Source organism: Rhagoletis zephyria, unplaced genomic scaffold (genome assembly GCF_001687245.7).
Source record: "Rhagoletis zephyria isolate East Lansing unplaced genomic scaffold, Rhagoletis_zephyria_1.1 Rzeph_scaffold_01845, whole genome shotgun sequence".
NCBI lineage: Eukaryota > Metazoa > Arthropoda > Insecta > Diptera > Tephritidae > Rhagoletis > Rhagoletis zephyria.
In genome coordinates this window covers 75,310-98,647 of record NW_016158929.1, presented here as the reverse complement: position 1 = coordinate 98,647, position 23,338 = coordinate 75,310, and the positions used below count along the sequence as shown (strand labels likewise).

General features: G+C 38.3%; 1 protein-coding gene across 1 annotated transcript in view; it reads right to left on the bottom strand.

The window, feature by feature from the left end:
• Nucleotides 1-11,135: 11,135 nt before the first annotated feature.
• LOC108365342 (allatostatin-A receptor-like) overlaps nucleotides 11,136-23,338 on the bottom strand; it is a 36,537-nt gene continuing 24,334 nt past the window's right edge. The window contains exons 5-7 of the mRNA XM_017619345.1: nucleotides 19,211-19,286; nucleotides 11,709-11,864; nucleotides 11,136-11,471 (exon numbers count right to left, since the gene is read on the bottom strand). Of these exons, the coding sequence (XP_017474834.1) occupies nucleotides 11,373-11,471; nucleotides 11,709-11,864; nucleotides 19,211-19,286 (331 nt within the window). The 3' untranslated portion in view covers nucleotides 11,136-11,372. The remainder of the gene's footprint in view (nucleotides 11,472-11,708; nucleotides 11,865-19,210; nucleotides 19,287-23,338) is intronic.

The following is a 23,338-nucleotide window of genomic DNA, read 5'->3' as shown; positions in this document are numbered from 1 at the left end:
TTGAACTTTGATGGACTTGGGCGAGCTTAAGATATTGAACACAAATTTTAATCTTGCACACAGATTTTTTTAGAGCATAATGAATCATATTTTTGCTATTACCTATCAAAATTCTAAAAAAGCGGATTTTCGGCTCACACTAATGTATATACATCTTAAGTCACTGCGGTCAGCTTATAAATATTTCCCTTCACCTGAGCCATCTGTTTTTGGTCTCCTTTTGTCACTTGCAGCCGCGTACACGCATAGTTCACTTAACAGATTCCTTATGTGACCACTCTTAAGCGCTGATTATACTTACATTGCAAGTGCAGGGCATAGAGCGCCTAGTCTCCCAGAATCAGCTATTCCGTGTAATCAGTTAGGATTACGTTAGGAAGACGTAACTGAAGAACGCATATTCATAGCCTAGATAAAGTCGACACTAAGTTAGTTGCTGCTTTGTGTCATAATTTTCAATGAAATAGTGGCAACTAACTTTATAAACGACTTTGCTTCGACTATAAATATGCTCCAATGTATGTACAAAAACGACTCATGTTACTCATGTTATGCGCTGCAGATCAATGCAGGATAACCCAGCGCTTTCTTTANAGTTAGGAAGGCGTAACTGAAGAATGCATATTCATAGCCTAGATGAAGTCGACACTAAGTAAGTTGCTGCTTTGTGTCATAATTTTCAATGAAATGGTGGCAACTAACTTTATAATCGACTTTGCTTCGACTATAAATATGCTCCAATGTATGTACAAAAACGACTCATGTTACTCATGTTATGCGCTGCAGATCAATGCAGGATAACCCAGCGCTTTCTTTATTCAACGCCAAGTATGCATAACTGCGCTATTACCAGGGTTGATAGGTGTCCGGTTTTTGAAAAATCAGACATTTTTCGTTTGGCGATGGGATGAAACAGGGGTTGTGTATGTGTGTGTTTAAACAGATCACACACTTCACAGTCCATTTTTTTAGTGTCACTGGATTCAGAAGTATGAAATTGCTGGAATAGAAGACAGCAACACAGAACTTAGGGCAACACCTTGATTCAAACAATTTGTCAACCCCAATATTTGTGAGTTTTGGGTTAAAGTAAGAATCACCAAAAATATCTAAAATTAGCGACTGCTTTTATACACATAAAACATCGCTTAAGGATTGTTGTCGACTGCACATTCTTCAGCCAAAAAATTAAATGGATGGATGAAATTTTGCTAAAAAAATACGGCATGNTAAACAATTTGTCAACCCCAATATTTGTGAGTTTTGGGTTAAAGTAAGAATCACCAAAAATATCTCAAATTAGCGACTGCTTTTATACACATAAAACATCGCTTAACGATTGTTGTCGACTGCACATTCTTCAGCCAAAAAATTAAATGGATGGATGAAATTTTGCTAAAAAAATACGGCATGTAACTAACTAGAATAAGTTTTCTATTTGACATCTTCTTTTCTCTAAACTAAGTGCGAAGAATTTTCTGGGCTGGGCTTAGATTAAAATATTTGTTTGTTTCTAAAAGCTGTGACAGACGGCAAAGCTTATGCATATAATCTGGCATACATATGCGCATTATAATTTTGACCTCACAGACGGCAGTTATGCGGATAAACGAGCCGCAAGGTCGTGGGTTCGAGTCCCACGGCCAATTAAATTTTCATTTTTTTTTATATTTTTTTTTTTCATTCTTTTTTTTATAAGTTCTATATTTTTTTTACGTTGCTTTCAGTTAGTTGTTTTGACTTTTTATTAAAATTCAACTCCAAAAATTTAAATTAACTGATAGTAAAATAAAAAAAGTGATATAAAATAAAGCAAATGAAAACAAAATAAAGTAACATTAAATATATAGATCAAATAAAATAAAAAANACCACTCGGCTACCGCGGACGCGGAACTCGCGCGCTTTGTTTGCTTACTTGTACAAAAGACAACAGCTGGCCGTTTTTACCAGTGTTGTCAACGAAAACTGCCCGGATCCGAGTTTATTCCCAAAAATTTCGTGCATTTGTTCAGCTGCTTATGCGCATATTAAAAAGGAAAATGCATGAGTCAAATCAAATAAAGTGTGGTTATGCAAATAATCGAGCCCGTTTGTCTACCGTATAAGAAAATTCTTTTTGATGTGTAAACCAATTTGCGAAGATATGACGTATAGCCAAGCTCCTGGTACTCACGCTTTTATTGGAATCAACTCTTTGCGGCTGTTATTTTTCTATTTTCCTTTTCTTCAATAACAGGACTAGGTTGGCGGGGTTGGCTTTCCAAAACGGAACCAATCGAGATTTCAGCGAAAGTATATGGAATTTAGTCATGAAACTTGGTCAGGATGTTGGGGGAGGTTTTCTCTACATGAATGTATCACTCTCACAAAGTAGTTGCTAATAGTATTTAAGCAGATTGTTGTTAAATAATCTTCACTACCACCCCCAATTTTTTGTACAAAATGCCACTTATCAATTGTATTTTGGTTGATATACAATATCTTCAATGTTCACGTGCGTATTTGATACTTGTAATATATATATATATTCCTCAATTAATTAACTAAAACGCGTTTATAAATCCGTNCTAATATATATATATTCCTCAATTAATTAACTAAAACGCGTTTATAAATCCGTTCACTCGTTTTTGCACTTTTCACAAACAAACAGAAATAACAATGGCCGACAGTAACAGCAAATGTGTGCTGCCATACTTCTCGAAGCTATAAAATACAAATATAAGCCATATCATTTTCGATTTTGATCCAAGGGCTTTTTATTATAAAATCGATACTTCGATAAATCATGAAAATTTTTAATAAAAAATCGCGCGATTTTTTATTACAAATTTTCGCCTGCGGCGCTTTTTGTTATAAAATCGATGCTTCAATAAATAATGAAAATTTTTAATAAAAAATCGCGCGATTTTTTATTACAAATTTTCGCCTGCGGCGCTTTTTGTTATAAAATCGATGCTTCAATAAATAATGAAAATTTTTAATAAAAAATCGCGCGATTTTTTATTACAAATTTTCGCCTGCGGCGCTTTTTGTTATAAAATCGATGCTTCAATAAATAATGAAAATTTTTAATAAAAAATCGCGCGATTTTTTATGAAAATTTTTCGACCGCGGCGCTTTTTATTATAAAATCGATCCTGCGATAAATTATGAAAATTTTTAATTAAAAATGTTCGCCTGCGGCGTATGTGCATTTTTTCATTGTTTAAGTTTTGTGTTTTTTTTTTNAGTTCAATTGGTGTACAAGGGAAAAAGTGAGGTTGAATTCGGTATTTTTTGCAACTTGCGAATTACTTAAAAACTATAAGCCTCCGGAGGGTGGGGTCTTCAGATTTAGAATATGAAAAAGCTCCTCTATACTCCTTAATATTTTGTTTTTTCCAAAGCCTGGATCCGTTTTGGAAAATTTTCCCGGTTGGCGAAAGTCCTCCTAGATATATGCTCCAAGCGGGTGCTAACTTAGCAATTAGGATCGCTGCATACACTGCTGTGGCAATATAGTCGTGATCCTATGCCGAAGTGGTGCAAGCAGGCTAGCTAACTACGAAATATAAACCCTGCTGCCTCGTCTAGTGGTAGACGGGTTCGCACAAGGGGGCTGGTGTGGCCATACATAGGCACCCAACAAAATAATTTGGACACGGCATTAATTTATTTGATGAGTAAATTCCTCAAATACTAGTAGTAATTACTACCTAATCGAAACAGTTTATTTTTTCACTAATCATTAAAGGCATTAATCAATGAAATCCACAAAAGACATTAGATTCTTGAGTTCCAGTGCATCTTTCATCAGCAAGAATGTATGAAAAGCATGGTTTCACCCCTGTTGTAAAGTAATAGGCGTAGTCACAAAAATAGTGAACTCCATATCTTGGCACTAAATAAACAAAGGCTTGATGATGTGTGATGATTACGGACAATTATTGAATTTGAACGTAAAGTTTCAAGGCACCAAAAAACTGCTTTTATTATGATAGATCTCATTCGCTGCTTTGAAAGTTTTCTTCTCCTGCTTCAACAAAGCACGCCAGTCGTTTCTCTTCTGTCTCAACTGACGCCAATTGGAAATGCCAACTGAAGCCAAGTCCTTCTTCCTGTGCTACCACCAGCGGGTTCCGAGTTGAATACTTTCAGAGCTGGAGCATTGGTGTCCATTCGAACGACATGACTAAGCCAGCGGATCCGCTGTATTTTAATTCGCTGCACTATGTCAATGTCGTTGTAAAGCTCATACAGCTCATCGTTCCATCGTCTGCGGTACTCGCCGTCGCCAACGCGCAAAGGCCCGTAAATCTTCCGCTAAATCTTTCTCTCAAACACTCCAAGAGCCGCCTCATCGGATGTTGTCATTGTCCATACTTCTACGCCATATACCAGCACGGGCATGATGAGTAACTTGCAGAGCGTGGTTTTCGTACGTCGAAAGAGGGTTTTACTGCTGAATTGCCTACTCAGTCCAAAGTAGCACTTGTTGGCGAGAGTGATTCTGCGTTGGAATCGGTGTTAATTCTGGTTCCCAAGTAAACGAAATTCTCTATTTTCTCGAAATTGTAACTGTCAACAGTGACGTGGGTGCCAAGGCGCGAATGTGCTGACTGTTTGTTTGATGGCAGGAGATACTTCGTCTTATCCTCGTTTACCACCAGACCCATTCGCTTTGCTTCCCTATCCAACTTGGAAAAGGCAGAACAGACTTCGCGGTTTTTGTTACCGATGATGTCGATGTCATCGGCATAAGCCAGCAATTGCACGCTCTTGTAGCAAGTTGTTCCTGAGCGGTTAAGTTCTGCAGCTCTTATTATCTTCTCCAACATCAGATTAAAGAAGTCACATGAAAGGGAGTCGCCCTGTCTGAAACCCCGTTTGGCGGCGAACGACTCGGAGAGGTCTTTCCCAATTCTGACGGAGCTAGTGGTATTGCTCAACGTCATTTTACACAGCCGTATGAGTTTTGAGGGGATGCCAAATTCAGACATAGCGGCGTATAGGCAACTCCTTTTAGTGCAGTCGAAAACGGCTTTAAAGTCGACAAATAGGTGGTAAAGTGTTTATTTTTTTGTCGCGGGTCTTTTCCAAGATTTGTCGTATTGTGAATACCTGCTCTATGGTGGATTTTCCAGGTCTAAGGCCACANAATTTTTTTGTCGCGGGTCTTTTCCAAGATTTGTCGTATTGTGAATACCTGGTATAGGGTGGATTTTCCAGGTCTAAGGCCACACTGATAAGGCCCAATCAGTTCATTGACGGTGGGCATCAGTCTTTCAGACAATACGTTCGATAAGACCTTGTAATCTATGCTTAGAAGGCTGATCTCGCGGTAGTTGGCGCGAATGGCGGGGTNTTCGATAAGACCTTGTAATCTATGCTTAGAAGGCTGATCTCGCGGTAGTTGTCGCGAATGGCGGGGTCACCTTTCTTGTGGATTGGGCAGAGCACACTTAAATTCCAGTCGTCGGGCATGCGTTCATCTGACCATATTCTGACCAAGAGTTTATGCATGCACCTTATCAACTCCTCGCCGCCGTACTTGAATAACTCAGCTGGCAGGCTGTCAGCTCCATCAGCTTTGTTGTTTTTCAGGCGCGTTATTCCTATTCGTACCTCGTCATAGTCAGGCGGTGGAACGTCGACTCCGTCATCATCGACTGCGGGCTCGGGTTCTTCTTCTCCACAACTTTCGTGCTGCTACCATTCACTAGGGCGGAGAAGTGTTCCCTCCATAATTTAAGTACGCTCTGAACATCGGTAACTAGGTCGCCATTGTTGTTATTACAGCAGTACGCCCTGGTCTTGAAACTTTCCGCAAGTCGGCTAACTCTTTGGTAAAATTTTCGGGAATTCTTGCTGTCGGCCAGCCCTCTAGACGGCATCTTTTTTCTCTGCACCTTCCTGACACCCCTTTGAAAGTTTCAGGTAAAGATATTATTTCCAAAAATTACAAATGCTTCCTAAACTTAAAAAAAAATTTAAATCTGATTTAGACTTGCAGGAAAGATCAGACGGTGGAATGGGCAGCAAAGGGTTCTCTTTGGTAATAAATTCTCTCTTCGAAGAAATTTAATCGATTTTCTGAATTCAAGGAGTTATCGGAAACACTCAAATTTATTACGTATGCTGATATAACTTCAGTTGATAAAATGAACTTGTCTAAAATAGCGAGTAGCATCCCACAATCGTCATAACTTCTTCCAAAGTATAATGGCCAATCAACAGTTTTGAGCNTAGCAGTACGCCCTGGTCTTGAAACTTTCCGCAAGTCGGCTAACTCTTTGGTAAAATTTTCGGGAATTCTTGCTGTCGGCCAGCCCTGTAGACGTCATCTTTTTTCTCTGCACCTTGCTGACACCCCTTTGAAAGTTTCAGGTAAAGATATTATTTCCAAAAATTACAAATGCTTCCTAAACTAAAAAAAAAATTTAAATCTGATTTAGACTTGCATGCAAGATCAGACGGTGGAAGGGGCAGCAAAGGGTTCTCTTTGGTATAAAATTCTCTCTTCGAAGAAATTTAATCGATTTTCTGAATTCAAGGAGTTATCGGAAACACTCAAATTTATTACGTATCCTGATATAACTTCAGTTGATAAAATGAACTTGTCTAAAATTTTATTGGTTAAAAATCGAAGATTTTGAAATTCAGCTGATTGAGATTCAGTGTAATTTAATACTGACTAAAAATTTGTCGAAACAAGGAAAGCGTTGGAATCAATCGAATTAGAGAGACCATCATCCAATTTGTCCAGAAATGCTAATACTAAAATTTTATTAACTTCGAATTCACTTCCAGACATGTTAGACATATTAGCTGCGTGCAGAAGCTGGCATTAGCTATCTTGACAATATTTTGTATCTACCTACATACGTATGGGACTCCCTACCAATTACCAAGTAAGGTACACAACAACAATTAGGAGACGATTCATTCGTTCTTTTAAAAATTCTGGACGATTTATATGTCAATTAATGTCTCCCAGAAAGGCGATAAGTCATCAGAGGCTCTTCTACGCTCTCCGGGCAAATCCAAGTATGCTCTTCCTGAACGGTTTACTACGCTGTGAAGCCACAATTCTCAGTTAAGGATCCGAATCTCGCAAACTGGATTGATGAGCCGATTGTGGCAGCGCAGGCGAGCAAAAGGCAGCGGTCTGTTGAAGAAAAGGCAGCAAAGCCTCTAAAGAAACCGAAATGTAGGGACGAGGCTACGAGGCCAAACGTCATACAACTGATTGCTAGGCGACATCTGGTGGTGGCGCTCATCGACCGCAGTAACCCGCTCCGACATATGACGCAAGAGAGGTGGAAATGAAGCTGCTTGAAGCCCTATTCATGAGAATGGACGCGAGGCCGGATACACCTATGCCCACATTTGACGAAACAGGGTGGTTTAGCGGCGTCAAACCATAAGTTGTAAGGATGATCCGTTGTAATAAAGGGTAAAGGAAGTGGTTATAGATTTCCAAGGCCTATGGGAGTGGGCATCCTTCGAGACAGTAGATCGTAGCGAGATTCCGTCGATCTGGAAGGCAAAGGTTCACATCCCTCGCCAGATGAAACCGGAGCATGCGCTGCGCCTACTGCAAAGAGAAAACCCCGACGTACCGACGGCTGACTGGAAGGTGTTGATCTAGGCCAAGTCACTGTCAAATGGGGGTGGCTAGCACTACATCCTCCAGATAAATTAGACGGCCGAGGACATTCTATATGCTCGATTGGGCAAGATGGCTTGGGGCGTAGGTAGTATGCCGACAACAACCATAACACGCTTGAATCTAGGGAAATGGGGACAGATCGAAGAGATCCTACAGTCCTCTCTCAACCTACGCAATGTGGAGACCGGTGAGCTGGATACTGCATCCAACCCTGAGAAGGCGCCTAAAGGTAATGCTTAAGATCCTTCAAATAAATCTCCATAAAAGTAAAATCGCTTCAGCCGAGCTTCTCCCCAACCTATAAGAGGCCGGCTCCGATGCGGCTTTAGTCCAGGAACCTTGTCTCGCATTGGGCAGCCTAGTTTGTGGCCTCCAGTCAGAAAACTACACTACATGTGTTCCCAACATGCATAATAAGGTAAGAATGGCAGTTGTGGTAAAGAAATTTGCGCTCTTAGGAAGCAACCGTTTATAGTAAGATCAGACGCGAATTCCCATCATACGGTGTGGGGTAGCGCGGACTTAAATAAAAGATATTTTCTTTATATTACAAAAAGACTTAAAAGTAGCTTATAGAGGCGAAGAAGCGACGTATATTGGACCCACATCCAGGAACGTTCTTGACCTAACTCTCCTCACGATTAGTCGTACGAAGGTGGATAACTAGAGGGTGATCCAGGTGCCGCCGTTCTCCGACCACAAATATATAAGTTTCGACATTTTGATCTCTCCCAAAAGAAATAGTTGGGTCCTCAGAAGTCCTAGAAATACTAATTGGGAACGCTATAAGAAAATACCAGATGATATGGAGGCTAAGTCGTTCAGGTACAACAAAAAAATTTAACTTGACGAAGGAGTTGGGAACACACGGCATTCTTACCTTATTATTTATTTATTTATTTATTTATTTATTCGTCTATGAAACAGTAGTTTCTTACAGACTAGTTACAAAATTAATATATGCAGGACACTAAAACTATTGATTAAACTGGATACAAGATTCAAAAGAAAGAATACAAAAGATTAATAAACAAATTTCTTGAGTAAGAGAAATCAAGTGAGATAGAATTCGAGATCAAATTAAGCTCATTTAAGGTACGTACCAAGGGGGCATTGCGCGCGTAATCAGTTCTATGGATTTCACAATAGAACGGCAAAATGTTACGCAAGACTCGCTGAGGGATGTTGAAATTTATGCGACCTAAGAGAAAAGGACAATCCACACTACCATTAATAATATTAAAAACAAAAGTCAGGGAAAGTACAGAACGCCTCGTTTCCAATGACTTAAGGTTAAGCAAAAGCAAACGACTACTGTACGGTGGTATAGGATCCGAAAAGTTTAAGGACCGCAATGCGAACTTAAGAAACACCTTTTGGACACGTTCTAACCTATTTATAAAAGTTTTGTGGAATGGCCTCCAAATATATGTAGCATATTCCAAAATGGGACGAACAAAAGATGAGTATAGTAATTTAATAGTATAGGGATCAGAGAATTTTACACAGTTCCGCCTCACGAAACCCAAAACAGAGAAGGATTTAGAAATCACAAGATTAATATGCCTACTAAAAGAAAAATTTGAAGTAAAAATGACGCCAAGATCTTTGGCCTCGGCAACAGAGTCTAGCGAAGTCTCCGCGATTTTATAACTCGTTGATAAAGGACTATGAATTTTTGCAAAAGTTACTTTAAAGCACTTTTTAATATTTAAAGAGAGGCGTGATTTTATGCACCAAAGATTGAGATTATTAATGTCGGCCTGAAGCAAAGCAGCATCACTTTCGTTTCTGATCATTGAAAATACTTTCAGGTCATCGGCATATAGCAAAAAATTTGCGAATGAAAAACATGAGCTAATGTCATTTATGAATAATATAAAAAGTAAAGGACCTAAAATACTTCCCTGGGGTACCCCAGAGGAGGCAAGGAATGCATCTGACGAAATGTACAAAAACTTACTCAAGTCATATAAAAAAGAAGTGCGAAAGGCAAAGGGGAACTTATGTGAGAACTTAGAGGAAACAAACGAGGTGGGAGCCTTAGAAGACTTCAAACCAAGATTCCAAGCGCACCTTGCTTGATACGTAAGAGTTGCGGGGACCGCACCAATTCAAGCGAGGAGTCGGTAGAGGTCTTTGTCAGCACAAACTTTCCGGGAAGCATGAACCAGACAGACCTCGATAGGGGGGGGTATAGAAGGTATAGCGAGTAGCATCCCACAATCGTCATAACTTCTTCCAAAGTATAATGGCCAATCAACAGTTTTGAGCCCTTGTGGTACCATGGCTGAAGGCCATATTTTTGGGCTTTTTGAGGCTGAGCTATGTGCCACTACTATGGGGGAAGCGAGTGTTTTGTTTATACCCAAGGCAGGCAAGATCAACCCAGTTTTCTGTAAGGAGTACAGGCCCATAAGTCTGACCTCGTTCCTCCTAAAAATGGTGGAAAAAAATCTTGACAGGGAGACGTGGAGAGGTGCAGGAAGAGTCGTGAGCAGGAGACCAGGGAAACCTCGGAGCATCTTTTCTGCCGACGTCCTGCACTGGCAAAAACACGACTAAAATACTTGAGAGCCTCCCAATTCGAGAAGTTAGAGGACATCTCAAAAGTAGAAATTTCTACTTTAATTCGTAAAAAAAACGTTGGCATCCTCAGTGATGTCTACTTTAACGCGTAAAAACGAGCTCCAGCTGGCAATGCAGATCCTTAGCATCGGTCTATGTGCGGCTGAACGAAGGCCAGACTAACTTAGCCTAACCTAATAACAGAACTAGTCTCCCCTACCTCATTATTGTCCAATATTACCTTCAGCGCGAAGCTTAATAGAGTTACTCTGTACGTCTGCACTGAACACTTCAACTCGAACAAATAGGCCGAGTAAAACCCGCATTAAATCGACTTTGGTGAAGCAATTTAATTGTGTATACTTTGCATTATATCGACACCTTCTCGTGGTTTTTGCTGGTATTTAAGCAGCCATAAAGCACATAACGATTCATATTGGGAAGGTATCGGGTTTCGATGAAAGTTTTTTCGATACCTTTTCAGTACTTAGTTCAAAAGTAGTGTTAGCAAAAGCACTTGTATCGGACGAAAAGTATCTAGTAAAGTAGTTTAAGTGGAAAATACTTTATTAATTTAATTTATATAGCACCTAAATATGTACTTAAATTGCTGGCAAAATCGACAGCTACTCATAAAAAAAATTCATTTCGATTAAGTACGACTTCATGAGCATTTGTAATTACAACATAAAGTTTATTTTTAACAATTAGTTAATAGAATTACAGTTTCAAATATCAAAATACATATTAGCTATGTAAGTATGTATATTAAAAAATTCAAATATTCACAAGTTGTTTTAAAAATGTATACAGAAAATAGTTTTTAATTATTGTAATAATTATTTATATTTTTTACATGTGTATGTACTTTTGTATCTCATTCAATTCCTCAACATCGCGTTTAAAATTTCTAAATAAATTGTATCAAGAAACCACATTTAATTTATATATATTCTAAACCTATAATTAAGATTCACATCTTAGTTGACTTATAATAGATTTTATCACATACATACATATTTATACTGTAGCACACTTACTAAAATTAACTGCAGGTTTTTTATATTTTTTCATCTTAAGTAATAGCCAAAAACCGAAACCTGAACATTAAGAATATTGTAAAGGTTTTGTGCTTCAGAAACCAATGCTCAAAGCATATCCACGTTCGAGGGTCCATTTCCGGTGGTTCGGGTCGTCTTGGTTATTTGACGAGTGACAATAAGCGGTTGTTGAATACAGCCCACAATCTGCCGAAAATAGTAAAAAATATTTCTTTATAAAGTAAAAAAAAATAGTTGCACCCGTGATCGTCTTTTTACGCGGTTAGCCAGGGAATTGGGAAATTTTATCACGAAAAATTCATAGCAAGATGAAAGCAAATTAAAATTGCAAACAAATACTCCGGGATATCAAAATAATCTTGTAAAAACCACCACGTAAAAAGAAAAGCAAGTGTGTTGAACTACGATGCGGTTTGCGCTCACCTTCCGGAACGCTTTTCGGAAATTATCAGATAGAAAAGCATATAAAAATGGATTAATGCAAGAGTTGGTGTATGCCAAAACATGTGAGACAATTTGTACCATTATTGACGAAGGTGTACCAGGATATCTATTCAACGCCTTCAGCACGAGAATGACCTGTAAAAAAGAAGTTAACTCGTGAGAAAAGAGGAAACGAGTTTTCATATAAATAATAGCAAATCATATAAATTATCTTATGTTTTTTATATGATTAAATGTGCTTCGAAAATAGCATTTTCGATATAGAACTGTTAAATTTCCTTTAAGATTATTAATCATTAATTGTTTCCCCTTTTTAACTTTAATAATTACATATTTTAATAATCTTACATAACCCAGCAATAAATGTCTAATTATACTGCACAGCAGTCGGCTGGGTATCGGATCAAATGAAATTTTTTAAAGGGATTGATTTATAACTAAAAAACAATTTAAACCAAAAAATACCTTTTTTTATAAAAAAAATTTAAAAAAGAATTACTAATTAGCAATACAAAGAGTTGGCCAAATTTTTGAAGAGTGCAAACCACTTGGCACACGATGTTAGAACGTCGGGCTATCGTAAAACGCAAACACCTATAAACCAATTTGTCCCTGTAAATGACGCTGATACTTTCACCTACTGTCAATGATGCTACCGTGAACGAGATGAATATAAGTTACGATCCGCCTGATTGGCGCCTCTTCATAGACTCAAATAAAGTCAGTTTAAAATCAGTCGTGTTATATAAAGACAAAAGCATACAACCCGTTCCATTAGCGTACAATAATAAATAAGATTGAAACGTATAATAACTTGAAAGTCCTCCTAAATTATATCCAATATGAGCAATTCCAATATGTGCAGACATGAAAGTAATAGCTACTGTCATGGGATGGCCACCATTGGGATCGCCAAGGAATATGTGTTTTATTTGTTTATATGTTACTAGCAGACCCGGCGAACTTCGACTCGCCCANTACCCGTTCCATTAGCGTACAATAATAAATAAGATTGAAACGTACAATAACTTGAAAGTCCCCCTAAACTATATCCAATATGAGCAATTCCAGTGGAGAATATGTGCAGACATGAAAGTAATAGCTACTGTCATGGGATCGCCACCATTGGGATCGCCAAGGAATATGTGCTTTATTTGTTTATATGTTACTAGCAGACCCGGCGAACTTCGACTCGCCCAAAATTGATTTTTATTGAAACATTTGAGTTTCAGCAAAAATTCACGTTCACGTTTGGTTTTGTGGTCGCCAGAACGTATATCCCCCATTGCCTTCTTAAATAGCCTAATTAAAGCGTTATGTCCGTGAAGAAGTTCTTGTGGCAACAATGATTCGGTTCTATGATGAATCGTCCATGAATCTGTAGAGTACAGTTGGTGGCAACTTCAAATTATCATTCGTCCGCAGAAATCTAATAGACATAGGCTTATTTCAGACGAAATATCTTAAATACCTTACAATTTTATTTGTAGCCATTTACCAATAATTGCCTTTATTCTGTTTATTCGCCGTTAAAAAAGGACCGGAAAGGTTCTGGTGATTTATTTAACTTTGATCCCTGGTGTCNCTGCCGTTAAAAAAGGACCGGAAAGGTTCTGGTGATTTATTTAACTTTGATCCCTGGTGTCACCCAATGACTTCACTTGACGATTTTTACCAATAACTCCACTCCAGCGCAACCATGCAGATCTTTTCTTTTGCAATAGTATTGCCCGTACCGTTATATATCTCGATTATGAGGCAAATCGGATCATAAATACGTATTTTAGAAACAACTCGACTCCAGAGCCACCTGGCGCTTTAAGTTGTGTAGGAGTTCTCTCCCAAACACACGTACCGAAGAATTATATATGTATGTATTTACAGCTAGGTAAAAGTTTCAGTATGTTTGGAAGGCGTGACGCTCACTTTTCCAATATCCCCCACTGTTCTCCGCGAGTATGGGATTGATTTCAAAATCTCCACACCAAGTACCAGGACTGTACCAAAATACTTCCAGAGATATGTGGTATGAAAAGTGTATCGACTGCAAAGCTTCTGACTGCCATTCGCCTGAGAGTGGCTTTAAGTGATTCGTGTGCTTACGGTTGAAATTGCAGTTCACTAGGTCTGGATATTTATATCCATGTATCCTCTGGGTAACGAGTAAACATCCGCGTGCGCTGAGTTTGGCTTCCGCCACGTTAAAACTCTGCCCAATGAAAAAAATCACTCGCCTCGGATTTTTTGGTTTTTTGATGACGATCACGGCAAACGTAGGAAGGATTATGATTTGAGGGTATGTACCTGGAATATTCGGACCTTTAGTCGGGAAGGTGCCTCTGCCCGGCTGACTAATTTCCTTGGGAAAATAAAAGCTGACATCGCCGCCATCCATGAAATGCGATGGACGGGGCAAGGCAAAGTAAGCGTGGAGCCTTGCGACGTCTACTACATTTGCCACGTAAAGGAGCGCAAATTTGGTCTTGGATTTATGGTGGGAGAGAGACTTTTATTTCACATATAAGGTTGACCGAAATTGCAGGGTGTGGATGAAGCGTAACACAGCACACAGGCGACCCTTTATGCCCATCCACTCCTACATCAAGCCCATAGGGAAATAGAACCTGCAAGAGGTAACCCTGTTTGCACAGAACACAATGGATCTAAGTTTTGCGGTTAGGTGGCTATCCGACTGTATTCTGTCCGCCTCCCGGAGTAATAGTGGACTTGCTGCGTCATGGGGCTCTGCCGTGGTCGACCGTTTTTCCCCCTTTCCTATTTTTTCCTGTCACCGAAAGGGCGCGGCTCAGTAGGTGGGCAAAGAACCAGTAAAATGAATTTTAATAATAAAGTAGTCTCGAAACCCTGCACGGGTAGTGCCCTTGCTGGATACGGTGATAAGAAATCCAAAACACCAGCAGGCCAGCAGCTTCGGGCTTCCACAGAAGCTGGAAGGATTGCTAAACCCCCGGGAAAGCCGGGAAGGACAAACCACCTACTCGGGAAAACACAATGAAGGACCTAGCCTCCAAGAGACAGCGTTCTCAGGACAACACCTTGAGTGGTTTCAAGAGGCCTAAGGCTTCCTTCCCCTATAGCCGTCCGTCCATGGCCGTATCCAACACGAAGCCGTTCAGTGAGGACGCCAAAGAGCACCTCACGCTAGCAGTGTTGGACAAGAGTCATCCGGACGGTGACACTACCACGGAGAACTGGAAGTCTATGAGGGGTTTATGCAGGCTATACAAAGGGATACTCCAGAAGTACCCCAGCCCTGCACCAATCGTCCGTGATGCCAGGTGTCATCAAGGGCAAGTTAAGCTAGTAGCATGTGCCGATGAGCGCGCGGTCCGAATCTATAAGGAAGCTTTCTCCACGGTTGGACAGCTGTGGCCCGGGGCAGATTTAGTTGCATTCCATAGAGATGAAATCCCTAATATGTCGCGAACTTCGGCCAGGGTACCAGCTGAGCCGTCAAAACCGGAGGAGATACTCGAGTTTTTCCGACTGGGAAACGACGGAGTGCCCACCAGCGATTGGAGGATAGTCCGAGTTGGCGGGACCAAGGGGAAGCAGCGTTTTTTTGGCTTTGTCATCAACGATGCTTCTGTCCCCGTTCTCGGGGATTGTGGTGGGGTAATTAGCTACGGCTTTTACTACATCACAGTAAAAATCCACCAGAGAGCGGATCAGCAAGGGAAGAAGACGGACATTGCCTCGAGCGGACCCGCTCCTTCACATAATTCTTCCCGACGAAGGGGCAAATAAAACAGGCAACGCTTCGAGCGGACTTGGGGCTCCGAGTAGGCATCGGTGGCAGGCAGAGTGGGATACACAGGAAACACCATGAATAGACCTGTGGACCGACTAACGAGTGTATACGATACCGCGACAGATCTGTCTAGGGTCGATATACAGAGATAGAGAGACAGAACCAGAGGAGGAAGACAATGACATCACAGTCATTGCCGCCGCTGACCGGAGAGAGCTAGAAGCAATGGACATCACTGATTCGTCGGATGGTGCAGATATTACAAATTAATCTGCACCACTCCAAGGCAGTCTCGGCTGATCTCCTTCTTCGCCACAGCGATAAACCTGAGGACTTGAGTCTAGTCGCAGAATCTTGGATCGTCTGAAATAAGGTTTTCGGACTGAACTCTGATGCCTACCAGCTGATAACAGCTCCAGTAGCAGGTAGGGTCAGAGCTTGTATTCGAATTAAAAAAGTATATTCTCATTTTTATTCTCCCAATACAGCGACGAGGACACTGTCTGCATCAGCGTCCAACTGAAGGACAGCGTGGAAAACACTTGCATGGCCCACGACAGCCAATTGTTCCACCCTATATACTGGAAGAAGCTGTGAAGGCCATGATAGGGGCCAACTCTAATTCCCATAACACAATCTGGTGCTCAAGCGACACCAACTTCCGAGGCGAGTGTTTACTTGACTTTATTCATTTATATAATCTTACTGTATGTAACCGTGGGAACGATCCTACCTTTGTGACCTCTGTTAGAAGGGAAGTGCTAGACATCACCCAAAGAACACTATTTTTCTGGCCACCTCTACATTAGTTTCAAGCTTAATTTTGATTTAATTGATTTAATTGAAAAATCCCCTTCTCCAAAGGTTTCCCCATATACGTTCATAAAGTCGTGAAGTGAAAATAAAAACATTGATTTCGTTAGCTTTTTTTTCTAAACTTAATATTGTCCGGACCACCCTTCAACTTACGATGTGGCGAATAACATATATTTCGAACAATTTTTTCTAGTCTTAGAAGATAATTTTTTAGAAAAGCGATTAAAAAAATCACTCCATCCTAAAATGCCGCTCTTCAAATTCCTCCCAAACTGTTATTAATTATTACGGCCACAAGCTGTGAACATACATACATATTGTACATAGTACTGACGTAGAAGAAATTTAGTTCCAATTTTAATTACATTTCTCTGCGCACATCCTTTTACACATCTTAATTAACTTCAACGCTATCGTCGTCTTATGAAGTCATCTTGATTTCATTTTATTTGACACAAGCAAGTTAAGGTTATTCATACGCCTAGTAGTTCGTGTTAATGTGGTTTATCCAAATTTAGGTAAAATACGTGTTTTAAAATAGTGCATACCCATGTACTTGCTTTTAATTTAATTACACATTTAAATTGGAGCAAATTACTTAATATATTTTCAAACAAAATATGTACATACTTTACAAAATTTTCCAAGCCTAGAGTGCTCCAGGTTCAAAATCATGTTAGGAGCTCTGGAGTTCAGGGATGTTGCGAATATTTATATTCGAATTTGACATTCGCATTGACATCAAATGATACTAATGTTTTGCGAATGCAAATATGTACATGGGCACATTTAAATTGGAGCAAATTACTTAATATATTTTCAAACAAAATATGTACATACTTTACAAAATTTTCCAAGCCTAGAGTAGTCCAGGTTCAAAATCATGTTAGGAGCTCTGGAGTTCAGGGATGTTGCGAATATTTATTTTCGAATTCGACATTCGCATTGACATCAAATGATACTAATGTTTCGCGAATGCGAATATGTACATGGGCCACTCTAATATTATTTAAATGTCTCTAAGTCTGTCTAACCAAAGTGCGGACACTAACCGGCTTTTAGCTTTAGGCGCTAAACGATTAAGTAGTATATCAAGCAACATTGATGGGCCTTCAAACAGTACTGCTAAAAGACTTATAAGCAACCTAGAAATAATTTTAGGTACATCCAGCGAAAGCGAAGGCTCGGGTGTGGAATCTGGAGACATTAAAAACTGTAAAGTTAAAGATCAATTTAAGGCCTATCTTAAAGAAAAACTAGCTCATCTCATATTTTTCAACTTTTTTTGGAAAAATTCAATCTACATGGTATGATGCAATGATTTTTTATATATAAAAACGGGGTATGATCTTAATTTTTCAAAAACCTCCATCAGGAAACCTACCGAAAAGTTTGAATACTTGTATAATTATTTTTTTTTATATTGCGACATTCCCAGAAATATCGAGGCCGATCGTTTAAATGAAAAGTGTTCTATACAACTTTAATAGGAAATTTAATTAACTGTATTTTAAGGAAAATACAACTGAAATTCGCTCACCTCGTCTGATGATAATTGCAATTTAGTGAATTAACCTTTTCAAACGTGATGAACCGAACATCAGCTATATCTGTAAAACTCAGTTTTGCCACAAAAAAGTTACCAAATTCCTCAAAAGCAAATAAAAAATACTCAACATCCGAACAAATTACTCAACATTTCTTATTACAGATATGAGTATTGTGTACTGCCTACTATTTACAGGTACTTAGTATAAATATTAATTACATTCTCCAATTCAATTGGTACATTTGTTCTTGCGGTTCAAACAAAGTATCACCGTAATTTTTTTATGCCTTGGTTTGTATATAATATTGCTAACTATATCAGTGCTCAATCTGGTCCTGAAGTCACTCCTACACATTTCTAAACTACTAAATACGTCCTACAGAATCCTTAGAAAATGCCTATATTAGTAATGCAGATATAATATTTTTTTAATTGGGAAACTTATATTAACCTGAAGAATCTTTTAATTCAAAAACCTTTTTCCTATAATTTTCTGGATCTAATGAAGAATCAATATGAATATCCTTATGATCGAACAATTCAAGTTCTCACCATTCGTCATCGAGATTTTGCAAGTTCAAAATAAGTTGAAAATATAACGATGGAATGGAAGAAAGGAAAGAAAGAATGGAAAGTTTTAAACGACGATTTTGGCCGTCATTTCCAACCAGTTTTCAAATCATAAAAAATCTCCTCATCTACAGACAAATTATTTTATACCTGCAACACGCCGCGTACTTTGAATTCAAAATTAATATATTCAAATTTATAATCTATACTATTTAAATTTAATTGAAATAAATTAAATAAAACTGAAGTGGACAAATTAAAATTACAGTTCGCTGCTGGAGGTTTTTTTTGAAACAAGTTACACAAAAACATAATATTTTTTTTTTTCAAAAAGGTCATATGGCTAATGTGCATACATACATATCGAGCCCTAACCGCCAAAATAACGTAAGCGACATTTTTTTAAAAACTTTTCTTTTGATGCAGAAATGCACCTAGATGCTTTAGGAATATTTCTGCATCAAAAAGAAAATTTTTAGAAAAATGTCGCTTACGTTATTTTGGCGGTTAGGGCTCGATATGTCCTTTTTAAAACAATTAGGCATATGATATTCCTAAATTCATTTATTCTTGCTACATAGTCTTATTACTGGTATGCAGTTGTAATGATTAGCAATTTATTAACCCAAATTTAGCAGACACACAATAAAACTGAAAAGCCCCCTAGCAATCTTCACATGCACGTCGATAATTGCGAAATACCTTTTTTGATTGTGAACACTGAAGCTGACTGTAATGCTATTAATAAAGAGTTACGTGTTTTATTATACTTACGTGAATGGGAAGCCAACAAATTACGAATGCAAATACCACAATAACAACCATCCGGGTCACACGGCGCTTGCCTTTCCTATAAGAAAATACAACAATATAGATATGCATGTAGTACATATGCGAGTGAATGTTTTCTATCAATACTTGCTATTTTAAATACATAAATACATATGTATTAGTTTATTAGTTCTCTTTTGACGTATAAAAATTGCAAATATGAGGCTCTTTACGCACATGTGCATAAATATATGTATGTATATGTACCACCTAGCCTCAGTTATTTGAATCTTTTCTAGATAGACGCCATTTTATATTCTCCAATGCTTATAGCGGGTGACTTTAATGCACGGGATGTTGAATGGGGAAGCACTAGAGCAAACCGACGAGGTCATTAAAGGCGTTTGCCTCACTAGACTTGTTCTTACTGAATACAGGTAACGTAACAAAAACACTTTTGAGAAAAATTTCAGGGGCTCCGTCATTGACATCGCATTTTGCATCCAATCACTAGCACCAACAAAGATTAGTGACGTCGATATTCAGAGTGATCACCCATGGGCTTTATTTCCTAAAAAAAGGAAGTAAAGCCCGCGGGCGTTATTGGCTTTTCGAAAAAGAAATTAATTTTTACTTAATAATTGCCTTTTGCCGGTGAGGCCAACCTGTTGGCGTACAACCGCGGTGGTCCGCGTTTGCGAGCCACGGTCGTCCGCGTTTGCGCGCCCCCACTGGAAAACCCTAAGACACTGAGAACAAATATGCGCATCGCATTGAAAGCTGAAAAACAGTAAAAATTTACCTTTAATTCCCAATTATTCGCTTATCAGTTATTGGCAAAAATACCGTTCAATTCTATGCGTATACTGCAGAAGGGAATTTAACGCAGAACTACACTGTATGCAAAAATAGAGAGCAATTCGTTTAAAATACGTTCTATTTTATGCAAATTTATGCCTGTATACATAATTGGAATCTTTCAGTAAAATAAAGCCAGATAAAATACTACTCAAGGGCTTTATTTTTTTTTTTATGAAATAAATCAAGCTGACGTTATTTCCTTTTCTTTGGAAAATAAAGCCCGCGGCCCATGGGCTTTATTTCTCCTTTTTTGGGCCGGTTTACTGGTGGACACCTGAAATAGCTGCTCTACGAACCAAATGCAATAAAGCCAGAAGAAAATGCCAATGAATAAGAACGGACTCCCAAAGAGACTATTTTAAATTTTTATGGAAATGGTTAAAAAATGCAATTAAAAATAGCAAGAAAGCGTGTTTTAAAGACTTGTGTAACGAAATTCCTGCTAACTGCTAACGAAAGTTACAGAATCAGTTATAATGTACGCAGCTCCCGTCTGGGGTCATGCTCTGCAGCAAAAGTCCTATGCTAAGCTTGTAAACGCTGTTCCCCGTCTTAGTGCCTTTCACGTTTGTAGCGCTTTCCGGACAGTTTCGCATGGATTTTCACATGATTCAATTACTTAGTGGCCTCGGCTGCTTTCAATAATACCTGCACTATTATGGTCACGATGACTCGACAGCATGTTATACATGTGAAACTGCCCCGGAAACCGCTGAACATGTACTTTTCGATAGCGCATCGTTTTCACTTGAAAGAGACAGATTAAATACATTGACATCAAGAAGAAGAGAAATAATGACAAAGCTAAGGATCAGAGAGCTACGCCGCCGGTTAGAAAGGTGAAATAGTTGAAGTTGCTTTATTAAAAAAAAAGTATTCTTTTATTTTTTGCATTTCTTTGCAGGTAATCTTTGTGAACACCGAAACGCTTCTGAACCCCTAATCACATAAGTGGACGGGGGATTATGGAAAGGGCGTTATATGTGGGGCATGTTTATGCCACGGCCTCACTCCGATATAATGCGGGAGGGGTTCCGGGGAGAGGGCTTCTGAAGAGTTTCACACGGCCCATTTGATGGGTAATTTCCCTATCCCAACGTCCATTAACAAAAAAAAAACTTAGTTGTATACGTGCTGAAATGCGTACGTATGTATTAATATGACCGTTGCCCTACAATCATACTTTCTTTGTATGTATGTATTAAGTATACTCTAAATACTTACATATGTATGTACAAAATAATATTAATCACGAATATTCATTTATTTTATCAGGTCTACCATTAGTACCTACAACTAATTTTCGCATTTACACTTCATACGAATATGAACCCAAAACTAATATAATTACGTCGCACGCTTTCGAATTAGTTGTAATTAATTTTTATCCGTTTCCTAATAATTTTACAAGCAAGGGGGCAACGAAAGTAAACTGTATATTAGGAGGCAGGGTGTTTTGCTGTGTTTGTACAANTGTCGCACGCTTTCGAATTAGTTGTAATTAATTTTTATCTGTTTCCTTTAAATTTTACAAGCAAGGCGGCAAAGAAAGTAAACTGTATATTAGGAGGCAGGGTGTTTTGCTGTGTTTGTACAACAACGCAAGTGCAATTTACTGTACAAATCAACTACTTTTCCAATCAAGTTATTCGAAAAAAACCTGGTATTTAATTTTTAGGTTCAGAAAAAGAACCCTTTTTGGCTATCGAAAACATCGATGGTTTTGTAAGCACTATCGATAGTTTTCACGTATACATTAATTATTCAGTAAGAGTAAGATCCAGCAATACCTTTTCATCTTGTGAGTCGGAATGGACATTTAGCAAAGCAGGGCAAATAATTTCAGAGCGCAGATGCAGCTTGAAGCCAAAAATCGTTGATAAACTTTTGTTCCTTAACAAAAATATGGACATATTTTGGTCTCATATTCAATAAAAGTTGTTGTGTTTAATTTTTAGACTACTTTAATCAAAACTATCGATAGTACTATCGATAGTGTCGACATTTTCGATAGTATCGATATTATCGATGGTTGTGGCCACGGATCTCAGTCTGCAATGTCAAGAGATCACAAAATAATTCAACTTGCCATGCTAGGCATATTAGAGGGTCTCTGAATACCAAAAAATGTTGGTTCCAAATCAAAAACTACTGCTTTTTCACCACAAAGGAAGTGACTGGAAATCATGAAAGACGTTGAAACAATTTTCCCATCAAATTTTGCAGAATGTCACCTTTTTTTTAATTTTTCCGAGACATTAGCATAAGTTATTTAGCTTGCCTAAGTGCATTGCAGTTAAGAAGCCCAAGAGGTTATTAAGGGTATTCATCCAACCTTATAAATGCATTATAAACCGTATAAACTTATGATAGTGTAAACCTTTCAAATTTACTGTCAAAATTTGTATGGAAACTCGTTTACACATTTCTCATCAATTTCTCCAACGATTTCACTGAATAAACTTGATAAACTGAAGCCAATGCAACTCTGTAGCAACTCAAGCTGTGTTTTCTTGGGCAATAATCGGGATCTGCATAAAAATTTTGCACACAAATTCAACAACAGCGATTTGATCCTGATAGAAATCTGATTCAATTTACTATCCGTTCTGTTTGTTTTGTTTCACTGATAATTTGGCCGCACAATTTGGTGGCAGTGACAAATTAATTCATACACAAACAGGTATTCTGCCATTGTTTCTTTTAATTTGGTTCATATAAGTCGCCTTTATGTTAAATAGTTATTTAAGTGAATATTATCTCGTCTAAATATAATTTTTTCCCGTTTAGTGAGGTCATTTCTGAAATCTCTTTATCCTCGTGCTACTAGTATAAAATTACTGAGCTTGATAACCAAAGAAAACACGACTACTGTCTCAAGTGTAAACGAAAGGAGAGTATGGGGCGTTCATGTAACAGAGCGCCTAAATTTATAGGAATATCTGCTTGATAAATTTATGGGTTTAGATGAATACTACCATTGATCGAATGGCATAGGAAATAACTTTATAAAAGCAATTCTTTCTTTTAAACTCGCGTTAATTTTTGAAAATTCATTTTTGCCGAGGGTTTTGAACATTCTCTATCACATAAAAAAATATGCGAACATACTTTGTAAGGAAAAAAATGTGTATCTCCTTAAAAAAAATTGAAACTTGCACCTTATATACATACATATATTCCTCTTGAATTGTTATAAATTTTGTATTACATTTGAAGTTCGGTTTTGCATGGTTTTTGTTAAAGAATATGCAATTTATATTTCTTTAT